Source organism: Tachyglossus aculeatus, chromosome 9 (assembly GCF_015852505.1).
Source record: "Tachyglossus aculeatus isolate mTacAcu1 chromosome 9, mTacAcu1.pri, whole genome shotgun sequence".
In the NCBI taxonomy this organism is placed as follows: Eukaryota; Metazoa; Chordata; class Mammalia; order Monotremata; family Tachyglossidae; genus Tachyglossus; species Tachyglossus aculeatus.
The window spans coordinates 334,703-353,135 of record NC_052074.1 but is presented as its reverse complement, the minus strand read 5'-3'; the positions used below and the strand labels follow the sequence as shown (position 1 = coordinate 353,135).

General features: G+C 50.1%; 1 protein-coding gene across 3 annotated transcripts in view; it reads right to left on the bottom strand.

Annotated features, from left to right (window-relative positions):
• Nucleotides 1-18,433, bottom strand: part of MTA3 (metastasis associated 1 family member 3) — a 68,864-nt gene that overhangs the window by 34,187 nt on the left and 16,244 nt on the right. For 2 of the 3 annotated variants that reach the window (XM_038751633.1, XM_038751635.1), the window contains exons 4-6: nt 12,624-12,753; nt 4,760-4,823; nt 3,832-3,949 (exon numbers count right to left, since the gene is read on the bottom strand). In XM_038751633.1, coding sequence (XP_038607561.1) covers nt 3,832-3,949; nt 4,760-4,823; nt 12,624-12,753 — 312 coding nt within the window. The remainder of the gene's footprint in view (nt 1-3,831; nt 3,950-4,759; nt 4,824-12,623; nt 12,754-18,433) is intronic. The other variant, XM_038751634.1, reaches the window with a different exon arrangement.

Sequence of the window (18,433 nt, the reverse complement as noted above, 5' to 3'; positions counted from 1 at the left end):
CTAAACAGATCCAAAGCTGAAGTCCTCATCTTTCCATCCAAACCCTGTTCTCTCCTTGTAGATGGGAAATCTACATCTCCAGACCTGTCCTCTCTCCTTCCCTGCCTGGCACATGGTAAGTGCTTAACAAAAACCATAATTATTACTTCCTTCTGCCTTCAAGACATATCTACCTGGATGTCCTGCCAACACTTCAAATTACACATTTCCAAAACTGAACTCCTTATCCTCTTAACTAAACCCTGTCCTCCTCCTGTCTTTCCCATCACTGTAGACAACACCACTGTCCCGCCTATCTCACAAGACTGTAAACTTGGCATTGTCCTAGACTCATTTCTCTCATTCCACCCACATACTCAATCTGTCACCAAATCCTGTCGGTTCCACCTTCATAACATTACTAAAATCCACCCTTTCCTCTCCAACCAAACTGTTACCATGCTGATCCAAGCACTTATCTTGCCTTAACTACTGTATCTGCCTTCTCGCTGACCTCTCTGCCTCCTGTCTCTCTCCGCTCTAGACCATTTTTCATTCTGCTGCACAGATCACTTAACAAAAATGCTCAGTCCATGTTTCCCCACTCCTCAATAACCTCCAATGGTTGCCCATCCACCTATGCAACAAACAGAAACTCATCACCATTGGCTTTAAAGCACTCAATCAGCTTGCCCCATCCTACCTCACTTTGCTGATCTCTTACTACAACACACCCTGGACACTCCGTTCCTCTAGCTCCAACTTTCTCATTGTACCCCAATTTTGTCTATCAGTTCCTACCCCTAGCCTGGAACTCCCTACCCATCCACATATGACAGACCACCACTCCCTCCAACTTTAGAGCATTAAGGACACAACTCCAAGAGGCCTTCCCTGATTAAGCCATCTTTTCCCCAGCTTGCTCTCCCTTCTGCATCATCTATGCACCTGCATCTGTGACCTTTGGACATTTGAAGTTCATTCCACAGCACTTATGTACATATCTTTAAATTATATGTCACTTATTTATTCATATTAATGTCTGTCTCCCCCTCTAGACTGTAAACTCATTATGGGCAGGGAACGGGTCTGCTAATTCTGTTGTATTCTCCCAAGCTCTCAGTACATTGCTCTGCACATAGTAAGTACTCAATAAATGCCATTGATTTATTTCCTCCCAAACACCATCCTTTTCCTACCTTTCCCATCACCATTGGCAACCCTGTCTCTTAAGCCTGCAACCCTGGTGTTATCCTTGACTCCTCTCTTTTTCTTTCTACCCCCACATTTAATCAGTCACCAAATCCTGTCAGTTCTATCTTCACAACATCTCTAGACTCTGTCTCTCCCTCTCCATCCAAACTGTCACTGACCTGGCCCAAGCACTTGTCAATCCCAACTCGGCTCCTGCATCAGCCCCCTTGCTGACCTCCCTGCCTTCAGTCTCTCCTTTCCCCAATGGATACTCCACTTTGCTGCCTGGATCATTTTTCTAAAACACTGTTCCGCACACGTCTCTCCTTGCTACTTAAAAACCTCCCACAGTTTCCCATCCATCTCTGTTTCAAACAGAAACACCTCATCATCGGCTTCAAGGCATTCAATCAGCTCTTCTCCCTATCTATCCTCCCTCCCTCCTCTCCCACTACAGGCCAGCTGGAATGTTGCACTCGTCTAATACCAACCTACTCAACTGTACCTCATTTTCATTTCTGTAACCATTGACCTTTTGCTCCCAACCTCCCCCTTCACATCTGTCAGACCACCATTTTCTCCATCTTCAAAGCACTTCTGAAATCACAATTCCTCCTGGGAGCCTTCCCTCACTAATCTCTCATCTCTCCATTCTGTTTGCACCCCTACTGCCATCATAGCACTGCCTTGTCACCTAATCAATTGGCTGCTCACTCCCCCACACCCAACAGCTTTTATGTACTCATTATAAATTATGCTGCTTCCCTCTACTTGTAATTTATTTTAGGTTCTCATCCCGTCACTAGACTGTAGTCTCCTTGAGGTCAAGGATCACATCTGCTAACTCTACTGTACTGTCCCTGCACAAAGTAACACTCAAAAAATGTCACTGATTGACTGGAAAGTCAGAGATGGAGAGTAGACATTGAGGGGTGTTGAATGGTCCATGCTGGGTCTCTGGGGGGAAGAGTCAGGGGAGTTGGATGGTCTGTGCTGCGTTACTGGGGGAGAGTCAGGGATGTTGGGTGGTCCATGTTGGGTCACTGGAGGAGAGTCAGGGATGGTGATTGAGAGAGTCAGGGGTGTTGGCTGGTCTGTGCTGAATCACTGGGGGATAGTCAGAGATGGTGAGTGGGAGCGTTAGGGGAGATGGCTGGTTTATCCCTGACCATGAGGGTGGGTGTCCAGGAGGACGACCAACCCCTGGTTCCTCCCAGCCCCCTTCTGTCCCTGGCAGAGCCGGAGTCCTGGGCCAGATGAACAGCGGGGGTGATCCAGGAATGGCATCTCTTATGTTCATAAAATATGTTGGTTTGTTTTTAAGAGCTATGCCATATTGCAGAAGGAAATGCTGGAGCAGTCACAAAAAAAATGAAAACTAAGGCATCATCTGGAAATTTCCTCTCGGCCCAGGAACATCCTCCCCTGTTGCTAAACCTCTGCTAGTGGGGCAGAGGGGTCAGTGCTTGTGTGTCTGGCCTCTCCATCCTGGCAGAAACAGATAGACCAAGGCTCGCTCTCTTCTTCTCTAAAACCATCCCGCTACAGCTCCAGATGCTGTCAGGCACACCTGTAGGGGCTTGCTCTCCCCACCCCTCAAATCCCTCTTGTGCCAGGGCTGTCCAGAAACCCCCAGCAACCTGGCCCCGTGGCTCCAGCCTCCCACCAACCCCCACCTTACCCCCACCACCCATTTGCCAAACCTTGGAAGATGCCGCTCAGGTTGCCCAGGGAAACAACCCTATCCAGAACTCGAGACCAGTGGAACTTTAACTCAGCCATGCAAATAGCCAGGGGCCCCTCAGGACTTAGACTGGTTCCCAAGGGTGCTTCTCCCTCCCTATTCCCTATCACTTCATTTTCTCAGAATCAGCCAGGACCACTGCTGGGGCCCTGAAGCTCAGAGTTGGGGGGCAGCAGAGGGCACCAATACCAATTTGGCAATGAAATGGAATCTCTGTGGGACAAAAGATGTAGATGCTTGAGTAATTTAACATTTGGGCATTTTCAGTTGTTATCATATGATTCCTGAAATGGCTGAAAATGAAGGACTGGTAAAAAAAAAATAATTCTGAAACCACATTCATAGGTCAGACTGCCACAAAATAATGGGAATCCCTTAGCACCAGGGCTGTCTGGAAAGGCCACTGTTCAAGAGCTGGATTAGGTTGTTAGCCACTGGGGTTTTGAAATGTCTCTGATGGGGACTGCAGTTGCTTCTCTCAGGGCACTGTGAGAGTGCTGGTCTACCAGGGCCGGTGGTGGAGGAACAGGGAAATGTTCAGGACACCCCAGACATTTCTCAAATCCTCAGCTGTTTATCATGCAGAAAGTGAAAAGGGAAAGAGAGCTACTCTCCCTCTCACTGGGTTCGAGTGGATGCTCCTTGAGTGCAGGGAATGTATCTTGTGCTTCTTTTGGCTTGCCCTAGTGCTTAGTCCAGTGCACTGCACTTAAATATCACAATTCTCTTAAAAGGGAAATCCCGATTCATCAGAGCACTGTAGGGTCCCCACCTTAGGGGGCATCTCTGGACCAGGAGTTGGGATCAGGTATTTTGACTTCTAAAGCCACAGCACTCAAAATGCCCTAGCTCTGCACTTTTCATTTCATGACTACTTGTAATACCACAACACCCCAAAGCCAATAAAACTGTACCTTCTTGGAGCATGTCTGGAATATCAGCTTGGTATCTGGGTCCCACCCTGATTTCACCCTTATCTGCCAAGAGTGTTTTCAGTGATGGGTCGTAAACCAAGGAGTAGAAAAAGGTGTCCTGAAAAAAGATGATAAATGACTTCATAAGTGTAATTCCTGTGGGAATCTTTATTCAAGATTAAATACAGCACTAATTCTGGTAGCAAAAAAGTCTCCCATCCTGATGTGATGTCCAATTCCTACTCAAGTTGGTGAGCCAACAGTCAGGCCCTGGGATTGGTCCCCTCCCCCTGGGGATGGAGGCTCAGGAATTAGTCCCCTCCCCAAGATGGAGTCTCTGGGAGTTGTCCCCTATGGGTTTAGAAAGACTCCTGGGTGAGGCCCAGTCAGTGGCTGAGGAACATGGTTATGGCAGAGCTCCCAGGGAAAGGTCAGGGACAGGGAACTCATTTGGGGTGGTGGTAGTAGGGGCACAGGGCGGGGAGGGGGGTCAGGGCACCACTCCAGCAACAGAAGCGAGGATGGGCCTTCCTTCAACTCTTTCCAATACAAAGTGGCCAGCCCAGGCCAATGCTTCCAAATGGTCCTCCACCCACCCCGGGGACTGAGCCCAGGGACACCAGAGCCAGCTGGCCCATCAGCAGGGGAAAGTCAGACCTCAAGACACAGCTGCCGCTCTACTTTCCAACACTGATGGCCCTGGCCAGGCAGCACTCAGACCTTGCCGCCGAGTCCTCTTCCCCAAAAGGAGCAACTCTGGCAATAGGCTCGGGAAGGTTTTGAGAGAAAACCTCTAACCCAGACGGCTGTAAAGCTACCTCAGCTCATTTGTGATGGATGGGGGGCAGAGCGGGACTGAAATATGTAAAGTGGAGAGCAGCACTAAGCCAAGCCCATAGCTAGGTGAATCGGGGTCCATTCCCATTACCTCTTTGTCAAGGTAGGACAGCACCGACTCGGTCTCGTTCAAAAGGGTGACGCTGCACTTCCCCCTGTGTGGACAGAAAGGACAGCTCAGGTCAGGAACATCTGGTCCCCATTAAGGGCCCCTGTCGGACTTGTACGGTGGACTTGTACGGTTTTGTGAGCTCCGGGAGGCGGGGGCAGCCTTCAGGGTGAGGATCCAGACACTAACCCATCCATGAGAAGTACATTGTATTCGGGTCAAGAGAAGGAGGTGAAAATCCTCAGGGCAAAACCAACATCCCTGGAGGATTCAGAAGTCTGAGAAGCTAAGACATGGGCCACCGAGAAACTCTGGAAATTTTGACCCAAGAAGTGAAGGGAAGAAGGGGCCCACCACTCAGAAAACCCAGAAACATCATGCGCCCAAGGATACCTGCCTACTGGTGGAGTCCGCATCCAGATACCACTCCTACACCCCGTTGACCTCTGGCCCCCAGTGATATAATTGTGGTGGTATTTGTTAAGCATTTACTATGTGTTAAGTGCTGTACTAAGCTCTGGGGAGGATACAAATAACCAGATTGGACACAGTCTCTGTACCACAGGGGGCTCCTAGTGTACATAAGAAGGAGGAAGGGTATTAAATCCCATTTTCCAGATGAGGAAACTGAGGCCCAGAGAAGTGAAGTGACTTGTTTCAGGTCATGTAGCAGGCAAGTGGTGATGCTGGGATTAGAACCCAGGTCCTGTGTTCCAGCAGCTTCCTGACTTGGGTGGAGGGTGGGTCATATTTTCCCGGGGAGCTGGTCGGAAGGGAAGTGGAGACAGTCCAACAGGGCTGAGGCCAGGGATGGGCCCTTGGGCCACCCAGGAGGCCACAGATCAAGGGCCGCATCTACAATCCACACAAATCTCAAGAGTCTCATCAACTTCAAGCTGCCTCGGAGATGGTCTGGGTACCCGCTTGGCAGCCACTCTCTCTTCCCCAGTCGCTAGTCTGGCCTCTTGTTGGGGCAGGGTCTGTCCTGATTTCTTTTGTATGGTGCCCAGCGCTGGGCCCACCGCTCATACTCAATAACCACTATCACCAACCACTGGCCCCAACCACCCACACTTCTCTTTTGCGTCTTTCTGCTACTGACTCCATGCTGGCAATGAAGGAAATGCCTTCAATTTCATTTGTGAGCACCTATTGTATGCAGAGCACTGTACTAAGCACTTGGGAGAGTACAAGAGAGTAAGCAGGCATGATCCCTGCCTTTGAGAAGCTTACAATCCAGCCTAGAATCACTTTCTGAGGAGGAAGGAGAAGGAAAGTAGCTGTGGTGAGTTCTTAAGTAAAGAGGGTCTAGACCAAAGTGTCCTGGGGCTTGCAAAAACTTAAGTGTATGGTTAGTGCTAAGTGCTATGGGGGTTAGGAGGGAGGAGGGAATAGAGGAAGAGGAGAAATGGAGAAGGCGATGAAAATTCGGAGGGCTTTGGAGATGTGGGTAGTTTCGGTGCACAGTCAAGCAAACAGAAGCAGGATTTCCCCGAGGGAAGGTTGGGAAACTGGCCTGCTGCCATCACTCCTACGGCCGATGTGTTGCCTGTTGGATTTGAAGCTCTGAGCGCTTAGTCCAGTGCACTGCAACCCATGAGTACTCAGTCCAGACTTTACTTCTCCACTGGACTGTAAACTCCTCCAAGACAGGGACCTCGCCTTTTACTCTGAGGCACATTCCCTTCACCATCACCAGTAGATTCCGAGCGCCTGTTGTGGACAGAGCACTGGATTGAGTGTTTGGAGAGTGCAATGATGGGTCGAGTCCTGCCCCAGAAAAAGAGTTCATAGTCGAACTGGGGAGAAAGACAGGCAGGCAGGCACACAGAAAGACAGGCAGGCAGGTAGGCACAGACGGGCAGACAGAAAGGCAGAAAGGCAGGCACAAAGGCAGACAAGCAGACAGGCAGATAGGCAGACAGAGAGATAGGAAGACAGAAAGGGTAGACAAGACCCAAAATGGGAACAAGAAAGTGAATCTACAGGTCTGGGGCTTCATTCCTACCCTCAGCACTTACACACCCATGCATATTTTATTTCTACATTCAATTATCTTTTCACCTATTCCATCTTGATTCAGCTGTAATACTCTTCCTGTTTAGATCCTCATTTTTTCTCCTGTACCCTCTAACCATAAATCGTCTTGGTCCATCCATTCCGTCAGACTGTGAGCTCCTGGAGAGCAGGAAGCACAGGCCTGGCTCCAGCTGGGCTTGCCCTAGCATTCAGTAAGATGCTTCTCATTAAGTGGGTGATCAACACCATGGATGACAATGATGATGATGGAAACAATAAAGAAATAAATAAATGGAATAAAATGAGTGGCTAATGGGATGACCTGATCAAGGAAGTGGGGATTACTCACAAACACTGACTACCACTCTCTGTCCACAGCAAGCACCCAAAGTTATCGATAATGATAACTATGGCATTTGATAAGCGCTTACTATGTACCAGGCACTGTACTAAGCGCTGGGGTGCATACAAGTGAATCGGGTTGGACACAGTCCTCGACCCACATGGGGCTCACAGTCTCAATCCCCATTTCACAGATGAGGTAACTGAGGCCCAGAGAAGTGAAGTGACTTGCCCAAGGCCACCTAGCAGACAAGTGGTGGAGCCTGGATTAGAACCCATGACCTTCCGACTCCCAGGCCCGTGCTCTATCCAGTACAACATGCTGCTTTCCCATGGTGCTGACGTGGTGCTATGTGGGGAGTAGGAGACTTCTTACTTAGCTGGCCAAATTAGGAGAGCCGAATTTTGACGCCTCGCTCCTCAGTCATGCCCAGGGGATGTCGGCCTTGGGACTTCTGGAGGCAATTTTCAGGACGGACTCGCCAGACCAAGGGCACTTCTGGCAGGAGGCTGACTAGAGGACGTCGCATCATTTTCCACCTCTAAATTTTTTTTCACGCTTGACAAGAAACCATAAATAACATTCACAAGTATTCCTCACACAGGCGACGTCTCATCCATGGTAAACATATTAGACGAGTCGCCAAAATTTAGCGTTTTGTCGGAAATCTTCGCGGCTCGTCATCTCCCTCCAAACTCAGGACTGCGGCTGGACAACAGCCAAATCCACCCTGCTTCCCCGAGCTGGGAACGTGGCTGGAGCTTCTGCCTCTCCTCCCACAAGACCCCAAGGCGACTTCCTCTCGGAAGCTCTCTCCATCGCACCTGCCCCCATGCCCACCCCGCCACAGGGCCCACTGTCGCACCAGGGGCAGGTGCCAGGCCAGAGGCCCACAAGAGGCCAGGTTCCACTGTGGGCAGGGCACCGGGCCTGGTGCCAAATGAGGAGGAAATGGCGCATACCAGAACAACGATGGTAACCCTAATGACCGCTCAGAGGGACGAGGAGGAAATGGACCTCAGCCAAAATCGGACTTTCCACAGATGCCCAGGGTAAGGCTTGGGTTCCCAGTGACTTTGTAAAAAGAGAATTATGCACTTTAGCAAACTGAAACGTGCTGGAAGACAAAAGACTTTAGCAGGAAGCCCCATCCCACTGCCTTCTCGGTGAAGTCATGTTTGGGGCGTGGTTGAAAAAGGTGGATGGAAGGCTCCAGCCCAGGGTATGTATGTATATATATATATATATATATATATATATATATATATACATGTATACTTTTTTTTATGGTATTTGTTAAGCAATCAGTCAATCATATTTATTGAGTGCTTACTGTGAGTAGGGCACTTTACTAAGCTCTAACTATATGCCAGGCATGAACTAAGCACAGGGGTAGATACAAGACAATCAGGTTGAACACAACGTCCATGTCTCACATCATCATCATCATCATCAATCGTATTTATTGAGCGCTTACTGTGTGCAGAGCACTGTACTAAGCGCTTGGGAAGTACAAATTGGCAACATATAGAGACAGTTCCTACCCAACAGTGGGCTCACATGGGAATCAGGGTCTGAATTCTCATTTTACAGATGAGGTAACTGAGGCACAGAGAAGTGAAGTAACTTGCCCAAGGTCACAAAGGTCACAAAGCAGAGAAGTGGTGGAGCTGAGATTAGTGCCCAGGTCCATCTGACTCCCAGGCCCATGCTGCAACTACTAGACCACCTTGCGTCCATCCGTATGTCTCTGTCTCTCTTTCCTGCCCCCCAGGAGGGTTTTCATCTTCTCGGTATCCAATCAGGCAGGCTGAGAGATGCAGATCTCCTCTTAATGAGGCTTCCCTGAGACAATCACACTCACCCAACGCGAGAACTGTCCGGAGAACAAAAGCAGCATCAGTGCCAGTTCCCCTTCGGACAGAACGAAGGGTGTCTGCCCAAACATCCCTCTAGGCAGAGCAAAGGTTCTGTCTGTCCGTCCAGCGCCACTCCAGGAGAGGAAAAGGGTATGCCTGCCCATCCAGTTGCACCTCCAGGCAGGAGAGAGGTTCTGTCTCTCTGTCCTGCACTCCTCTGGGTGGGGCAAAGGATCTGACAGTCCATCTGTCCGGCACCCCTCCTGGCGGGACAGAGGGTCTGTCTGTCCATCAGTACAGCGTCCCTCTGGGCAGGACGAAGGGTCTGTCTGTTCATCCCTCCAGCACCCTCTGGGAGGGACACAGGGTCTGTCTGTCCATCTGTTTAGAGCCCCCCAGATGGTTCTGGGAACTAGAATGGTCCAGGAGAGGATGCCAACTCTCTCCTTGACCCCCTCCAATCTGGCTACTGTCCCCTATATTCCAGGAAACTGCCCTCTCAAAAGTCACCAATGACCTCCTGCTTGCCAAATCCAACGGCTCATACTCTATCCTAATCCTCCTCGATCTCTCAGCTGCCTTCGACACTGTGGACCACCCCCTTCTCCTCAACATGCTATCCAATCTTGGCTTCACAAACTCCATCCTCTCCTGATTCTCCTCTTATCTCTCCGTTCATTCTCAGTCTCTTTGGCGGGCTCCTCCTCCCCGTCCCATCCCCTTACTGTAGGGGTTCCTCAAGGGTCAGTTCTTGGTCCCCTTCTGTTCTCAATCTACACTCACTCCCTTGGTGAACTCATTCGCTCTCATGGCTTAAACTATCATCTCTACGCTGATGACACCCAAATCTACATCTCTGCCGCTGCTCTCTCTCCCTTCCTCCAGGCTCGCATCTCCTCCTGCCTTCAGGACATCTCCATCTGGATGTCTGCCCACCATCTAAAACTCAACATGTCCAAGACTGAACTCCTTGTCTTCCCTCCCAAACCCTGCCCTCTCCCTGACTTTCCCATCACTGTTGACAGCACTACCATCCTTCCTGTCTCACAAGCCCGCAACCTTGGTGTCATCCTCGACCCCGCTCTCTCGTTCACCCCTCACATCCAATCTGTCACCAAAACCTGCCAGTCTCACCTCCGCAACATCGCCAAGATCCACCCTTTCCTCTCCATCCAAACCGCTACCCTGCTCTTTCAAGCTCTCATCCTATCCCGTCTGGATTACTGCATCGGCCTCCTCTCCGATCTCCCATCCTCCTGTCTCTCCCCACTTCAATCCATACTTCACGCTGCTGCCCGGATCGTCTTTGTCCAGAAACACTCTGGGCATGTTATTCCCCTCCTCAAAAATCTCCAGTGGCTACCAATCAACCTATGCATCAGGCAAAAACTCCTCACCCTCGGCTTCAAGGCTGTCCATCACCTCGCCCCCTCCTACCTCACCTCCCTTCTCTCCTTCTACAGCCCAGCTCACACCCTCCGCTCCTCTGCTGCTAATCTCCTCACCTTGCCTCGTTCTCGCCTGTCCCACCCTCGACCCCCGGCCCACGTCATCCCCCTGGCCCGGAATGCCCTCCCTCCGCACATCCGCCGAGCTAGCTCTCTTCCTCCCTTCAAAGCCCTACTGAGAGCTCACTTCCTCCAGGAGGTCTTCCCAGACTGAGCCCCCTCCTTCCTCCCCCCTCCTCCCCCTCCCCCCGCCTTACCTCCTTCCCCTCCCTATAGTACCTGTATATATGTATATATGTTTGTATGCATTTATTACTCTATTTAATTATTTATTTTATTTGTACATATTTATTCCATTTATTTTATTTTGTTAATATATTTGGTTTTGTTCCCTGTCTCCCTCCCCCTTCTAGAGTGTGAGCCCACTGTTCGGTAGGGACCGTCTCTATATGTTGCCAACTTGTACTTCCCAAGTGCTTAGTACAGTGCTCTGCACACAGTAAGCGCTCAATAAATACGATTGAATGAATGAATGAAGTTCTCACTAATGAGCACCTCCCTGACCCCAGGCTGCAGGAGCACAATGCAAACCCTCAAGAGGAATGCAGAAGTCCAGTGGCCGACCAAGTGAAAGACCACTTCCTGCTAAGCACTTAGTACAGTGCTCTGCACACAGTAAGCACTCGATAAATATGATTGATTGACTGATTCCTTCCCCTTGGAGTGCTGGAAACCCTGGCCATGATCGGTCTCTTGAGCTCTCAGAGGAGGCCGGAGCTGCAGGCAGGGGGTCATCTATCATGGACCTTCCCTACGGCCGGTGCTGCCCGTGGCGAGTGTTCAGCTGGTGGGCCTGGGGCCCACTGCCGCCTCTGCTCCCCATCCCACAGGGCAGCGCGTTTGACAGCTGGTTCCTTTGTCATGGCCCTCCGGATGGCACTTGGGCACCAAAGCGGCCTCGCCGGCTGCTTCCCCAAGTAACAGCCACCCTCACCACCCCTGGCCAGCCTCACCCCACTCCCGTTGGCCACACCCCCAATGGCATCACTCCTATGGATGACACATGAGATTCTGAACCGTCAGAGACCAATTTGAATGCATAATACCATGACTGAGGATAGCTCAGCCCCCCAAAATCAGCACCAGGATGGTAATTAGGGTAGCAGCATCGTTTAGTGGGAAGAGTATGGGCCTGGGAGTTGGAGGACATGGCTCTAAACCCGGCTCTGCCACATGTCTGCTGTGTGACCTTGGGTAAGTCACTTCACTTCTCTGTGCCTCAGTTCCCTCATCTGTAAAATGGGGAATAAGACTGAGAGCCCCACGTGGGACCTGAACTGTGTCCAACCTGATTAGCTTGTATCTACCCTAGCACTTACAAAGTTGCTTGGCACATAGTAAGCGCTAAAAAAATACCACAATTCTTTCAATTCTTCTTCTTCTTAATAATAATAATGGCATTTATTAAGCACTTACTATGTGCAAAACACTGTTCTAAGTGCTGGGGAGGTTACAAGGTGATCAGGTCGTCCCACGGGGGGCTCACAGTCTTAATCCCCATTTTACAGATGAGGTAACTGAGGCACAGAGAAGTTAAGTGACTTGCCCAAAGTCACACAGCTGACAATTGGCAGAGCTGGGATTTGAACCCGTGACCTCTGACTCCAAAGCCCGTGCTCTTTCCACTGAGCCATGCTGCTTCTCTAATTAGTTGTCTTCTCTTCTGCTTCTCTTATTACTAGTAGTAGTTATAATAATAATAATAATAATAATCAAGACACCGAGAAGGAGTGGGACCTAATGGAAGAGCACCACAGGTTTGGGAGTCAGAGTACCTGGGTTCTAATTTCAGCTCTGCCATTTGTCGGCTGGTGACCTCAGGCAAGTCATTTCTCTTCTCTGTGCCTCAGCTTCCTCATCTGTAAAATGGGGATTCACTGCCAGTTGTCTCTCCTATTTAGACTGTGAGCCTCATGTGGGGGACAGGGACTGTGTGTGACCTGATTAACTTGTACCTACCCCAATGCTTAGAACAGTGCTTGACACATTGTATATACTTAACAACATAGTAATAGTAGTAGTAGTAATAATAATAATAACAGACGTTTACAGCCCAACCCCTGGGAAATTTTCACACAATTACTGTCGACTCAAAATAAGCCCAGAAACGTTTTCACCTGATATGCGTTGCCGGAAGAGATTCGTATTGACGGGATAAGAACAGCTCTCTGTGTTTCAGCTGATGCTTCTGTTTGTCGGTCAAATCCGCTTCGTTCGTCGTTTCAGACTCTTCTTCCATTTCTTCTGCTCACAAAAAAGAGAGATAATTGCAATTAGTCGGGCCCATTACTGCCTTGCTCTGAAACGAAAATGAGATTGATTGGGCCTATTTTTAGCAATCAAAAAAAGACTCATTTTAGGCATGCATTTTAACTCAGGGAATTTCAAGGGCCTACTACAGTGCTCTGCCTGTAGCAGACTTCCCACACAGTGCTCTCCCTCCAGCAGGCGCCCAGGACAGAACTGTACACCCAGTAGTAGTAGCAGAAATAGCAATCTCTGAGGGCCCACTGTGGGCAGTGAGCTATACTAGGTTCAAAACAGAGACGCTACACATCCTCTACCCACAAGGAGCTTATTAATCAGGGGAAAGATTCAGTACTGCACGTAGCATGGTAGCCAGGAGGTGCCTAGCAGAGCGCTCTGGCCAGAACGGGCAGCCAGTTGGGTACTCTGTGTGCAGTAGGTGCCCAAGAGACAACACTGAGGATGATGAGCATGGTGAAGACAGTGAAGCCATCCTGCCTAGCCCAGCCTGGCCCAGCCCTCTGGGAGTAAGCCCCATGCTCTGCTGCTCGGGGCATAATCTCTCTCCACTCAGAGAAGCAGCGTGGCTCCGTGGAAAGAGCCCAGGCTTTGGAGTCAGAGGTCATGGGTTCGAATCCTGGCTCCACCGCAAGTCTGCTGTGTGACCTTGGGCAAATCACTTAACTTCTCTGAGCCTCAGTGACCTCATCTGTAAAAATGGGGATTAAGACTGTGAGCCCCACGTGGGACAACTTGATCACACTGTATCCCCCCAGCGCTTAGAACAGTGCTTTGCACATAGTAAGCGCTTAACAAATGCCATTATTATCATCATCATCACTGTGAAAGAGCATCAGCAACCTATTAGGTGGGGAAGAAAGCAAGCAAGTTGGAAGTTGGGTGGAGGGAGGCAGGAGCGGGGCATGACATGCAGGGTACAAACAGACCTGGCCCGGCGGGGCCAAGCCAGACAATTCGGCCTCTAACCTGGCCAAGATCTCCCAATCCACTGCCACTCGCCGCCCTCCCCATCCCCACCTCGGCCCCATTTAACCTGGCCGAGATCTCCTGCTGCCTGCTGCCCCAGCATCCATTTTGGGCTTCCAGCAGCCTGTGGGTGTAGGCACAAATATGGCAACAGCCTGACTACTGGCTGCAGCTGGATTGCCCCTCGACCCCTACAATTTGGCCCAGAGACCAGCCCTCGGACTTGCAGCCTATGACCTTTAGGTGGGCCAGGCAAGGGTTCACACCCGAGCCATTGCTGTGGCAACCATCTCCTCCCATGGACTAAATGGTGTGGCCAGGGATAGGTTAATTTCTTGTGTTGGGCTCAGTATAGAGTGATAAGGCCACTTGTAATGCCTGATTCCTCCCTCCCTCCTCCTCCAGCCTCGCACCATCCAGCCGTCCTTCCCCTCCTGCTGCACCAAGATGGGCCAACCATCAGGAGTCCCTCCATCCGTCTGTCCATCCCCGGATGGCCTGTTCTCCACCTCAGCCCTGCCCAAACCTAGATCTCCTTCAGACTCACAGTAAGGAAGGTTGTCTCGCGCAGACAAAAACACATATCTGGGAGCACATCTGAAACACACCTCTGTGCAGTTATAAATGCAGAGAAAATCAAACTGGCGGTGATAAGGCAATAAGGAAATGCTAAAGTCCTTTGACAGCAATTCTTTCAGTCAAAGGCCTGGAAAGGAAGCCAATCCTTCACTGTCTCTGGGCCCCTCTCCCCAATGGGGGAAGCTTCTGCACTCAAGAGATAAGGGACAGGCTCTCAGGGGCATGGCAAAGGAGCGGGAATCGTGGGAATCAAGGAATCACAGGGCTGGAAAGGATCTTGAGAGGTCAACTGGCCTCCTGGTTGGTGAAAGGCAGATAATAATAATGATGGCATTTGTTAAGTGCTTATTATATATCAAGTACTGTTCTGAGCACTGGGATAGATACCAGATCATCAGGTTGGACACAGTCCCTGTCCCACACGGGGCTCACATTCTTAATCCCCATTTTACAGATGAGGTAACTGAAGAACAGAGAAGCGAAGGGATTTGCCCACGGTCACACCACAGACAAGTGTCAGAGGTGGGATCAGAACCAGGTCCTCTGAGTCCCAGGCCCAGGCTCTAACCACTAGACCATGGGGGCACAGAACCACTGAGGGAAGGGAACGTGTTTACCAACTCTGTTATGTTGTACTCTTCCTAAGCGCTTAGTACAGTGCTCTGCATGCAGTAAGCACTCAATATATATCCTTGAATGATCAACAGCCATTAACCCAAATCAGCAGGAGCTACAGCTTGAAGATATGGCTGAAGAATATGGAGCTGACATATTGGCCCACACCGGGAAAGCCATGCTCACATCCCAAACTCTGCACTGGAAACCCAGAGCAGAAGTGGTAGCCTGAACTCCGTCACTGGGTGGGCCACACCAGCCAACTACATGACGATAAGACTAGGAAACAGAAAAACCAATTAAGCAGTCCGGAGCCTCCTCTTGGAGGCTGCCAGGTGGAGCAGGGCGGCAGAAGGGTGGTTCTTGGGTCCCAAACCCAACTCAAGCGGTCTGTGGGGCTGGGGTACCACCTACACCTCCTTGAGCGGTACCCCCAGGCATCACAGACGGGTTACTCTGAACATCAAATAAAAATAATGGTATTCGTTAAGCCCTTACTATACGATGGGCACTGTACAAAGCACTGGGGGAGATACAAGATAATTGGGTTGGACACAGTCCTGGTCATTCATTCATTCATACTTATTGAGCACTTACTGCATGCAGAGCACTGTACTAAGTACTTGGAAAGTACAATTTGGTAACAGATAAAGACAATCCCTAACCAACAATGGGCTCACAGTGTAGAAGGGGGAGACAGACAACAAAACAAAGCAAGTAGACAGGCATCAATACCATCAAAATAGATAAACAGAATTATAGATATATACACATCATTAATAGAAGAGTAATAAATATGTACAAATATACACAAGTGCTGTGGGGAGGAGACGGGGTAGAGCAGAGGGAGGGAGTAGGGGCGATGGGGAGAGGAGGAGGAGCAGAGGAAAAGGGGGGCTCAGTCTGGGAAGGCCGCCTGGAGGAGGTGAGCTCTCAGTAGGGCTTTGAAGAAGGGAAGAGAGCTAGTTAGGTGGATGTGAGGAGGGAAGGCATTCCAGGCCAGAGGTAGGACGTGGGCCAGGGGTTGATGGCAGGTCAGGCGAGAATGAGGCACAGTGAGGAGGTTAGCAGTGGAGGAGCAGAGTGTGTGGGCTGGGCTGTAGAAGGAGAGCAGGGAGGTGAAGTAGGAGGGGGCAAGGTGATGGACAGCTTTGAAGCCAATAGTGAGGAGTTTTCGCTTCATGCGAAGGTTGATAGGCAACCACTGGAGATTTCTGAGGAGGGGAGTGACATGCCCAGTGCGTTTCAGTAGAAAGATAATCTGGGCAGCAGAGTGAATTATAGACTGAAGTAGGGAGAGACAGGAAGATGGGAGATCAGAAAGGAGGCTGATGCAGTAATCCAGTCAGGATATGATGAGAGATTGTACCAGCAAGGTAGCAGTTTGGATGGATAGGGAAAGGCAGATCTTGCTGATTTTGTGAAGGTGACACTGGCAGGTTTTGGTGACGGATTGGATGTGTGAAGTGAACAAGAGAGACGCTCACAGTCCTAATCCCCATTTTACAGATGAGGTAACTGAGGCACAGAGAAGTGAAGTGACTTTCCCAAGGTCACAGAGTAGACAACTACCACAGCTTGGATTAGAAACTGGGTCCTTCTAACTTCCAGACCCATGCTCTATCCACTAGGCCATGCTGCTTCTCTAAGGCCAGGCAGGATCACAAACAGCAAAAAGCGTCCACTAGCATTGACGATCTGCTCACCAGGACCTAGCTATGCTGGGTGGTGGGTGGGGTGGAGGACACATGAAGAGAAGGAGCGACGGTAGGAGATCTGCCGGTTGCAGGACGGGGAGCTGAAACGGGAAATGGATGCCAGGAGGGCAGGCACAGGACACATTTTAAAACAAGGGTGAAACAAAGCCTCAGACCGAGCCGTGTCCCAGCCAAAAACTGGGAGTGAGTAGCCAAGGACGGACCAGAAGAGTACCCTGCCTTCAAGAAAGAAGCGGCTCTTTTTGAGAAGGTGCTTTGTAAGGAGTAAGACACACTGGAACCAAAGCAAGTCTCCCCCCGCCGGGGGCTACACATCAAACAGGACCACAGGACAAGAGGGCAGCCTCAGAGTGGTGCCCCCACCATGGCCTCATCATCCCAGCACCAACAGATTTACCCCCACCCCCTGCCAACGCTGCCTTCTTCAAGGGCAGAGAACAACTCCAGATGTTTTAGGTGGGTAGGCATCACTGAATAACCAACAGGCAGCGTAGCAAGCAATTTAAAAATATCACCCCCTTCTGTTTAAATTTCCACAGCACGGATCCCTCACATTCTCAGCCAAGGATCAATAAGAAATTTGGGCACCACAAATCTCAGTATCCATGGCACCTATGACACCTCCAGAGAATTCTGAGTTGGGAATAATCTGATTAATAATCTTGACTATTTGGAGGTGGAATTCTCCAATGGAAGAGTGTAGTAAAGCACAAAGAGCAAAAGGCCCTTGTTGGAGAATCTGTTTGAGTGTAGCGGCCAAGAATGTCTGTACTGCATAGTATCTTCCCGAACGGCGATTAAATTCCTTAGTTAAAAAATGGTAAATCCCATACGTCCACATCTCAGCTACAAAGTCAAAAGCAGCCCTCTGGCTTCCAGAAAAATGCTTTGGAGACCACTCCTCTGCCTCCTGTGTGGGAGGTGGGAGGGAGAGCCCGGGGAAGTGGGGACATGGAGGGGGGTGCCACGACACCCAAGCCCACCACACTCTGGCACGGGTACCAACGACCCATTGCTCACATCCTCCCTCCTGCTGGGAATTCCCATCCTCTTCATATCCAGCAGACCTCCGCTCTCTGCATCAAAGGCCCGAGAGTCAGAAGGACCTGGGTTCTAATCCAGGCTCTTCCATTTGTCTGCTGAATGATCTTGGGCAAGTCACTTTTCTCTGTGCTTCAGTTACCTCATCTGCAAAGAGACTGCATGTGAGACAGGGACTGTGTCCAACCTGATTTGCTTGTATCCACCCCAGTGCTCAGTATAGTGTCTGGCACAAAGTAAGCACTTAAGCCCCACAATTATTATAACATTGCCTTCAGGAAGCCTTCCTTGACTAACCTCTCACCTATGGAGTCAGCTGACAGAACCCTGGAAAGGCCTGACTTGTTTAACTGTTTCCCTTTTGACACGAAACCTCTCTCCTACAGACATACTGTTTTATAACAGCAGTGAGTCAGTTCTGGAGCCAGATCTCAGAGGCAGAGGTGTCTCTCACCTTTCACCTGGACCCCACACCCTGCCACGCCTTCATATTAAACTTGGGGAATAAAACCTGTGAGCGCCTGCTATGTACAGGACCCCATAAGAAGTGCGGAGGTGCATAAAGAGAAGCAAACGGTCTTGGTCGTTGCCCGCAAGAACTGACAATCTAATGGATTCGAAAGCGTGCACGGATTGACAAGTACACAAAATTAAAGGACGTTGAAGGGAAAAGATATAAATAACAGATTCAAGCAACGGAATGAATCACTGATAAAGAGATAAGGAAACAGGCTTGCTAG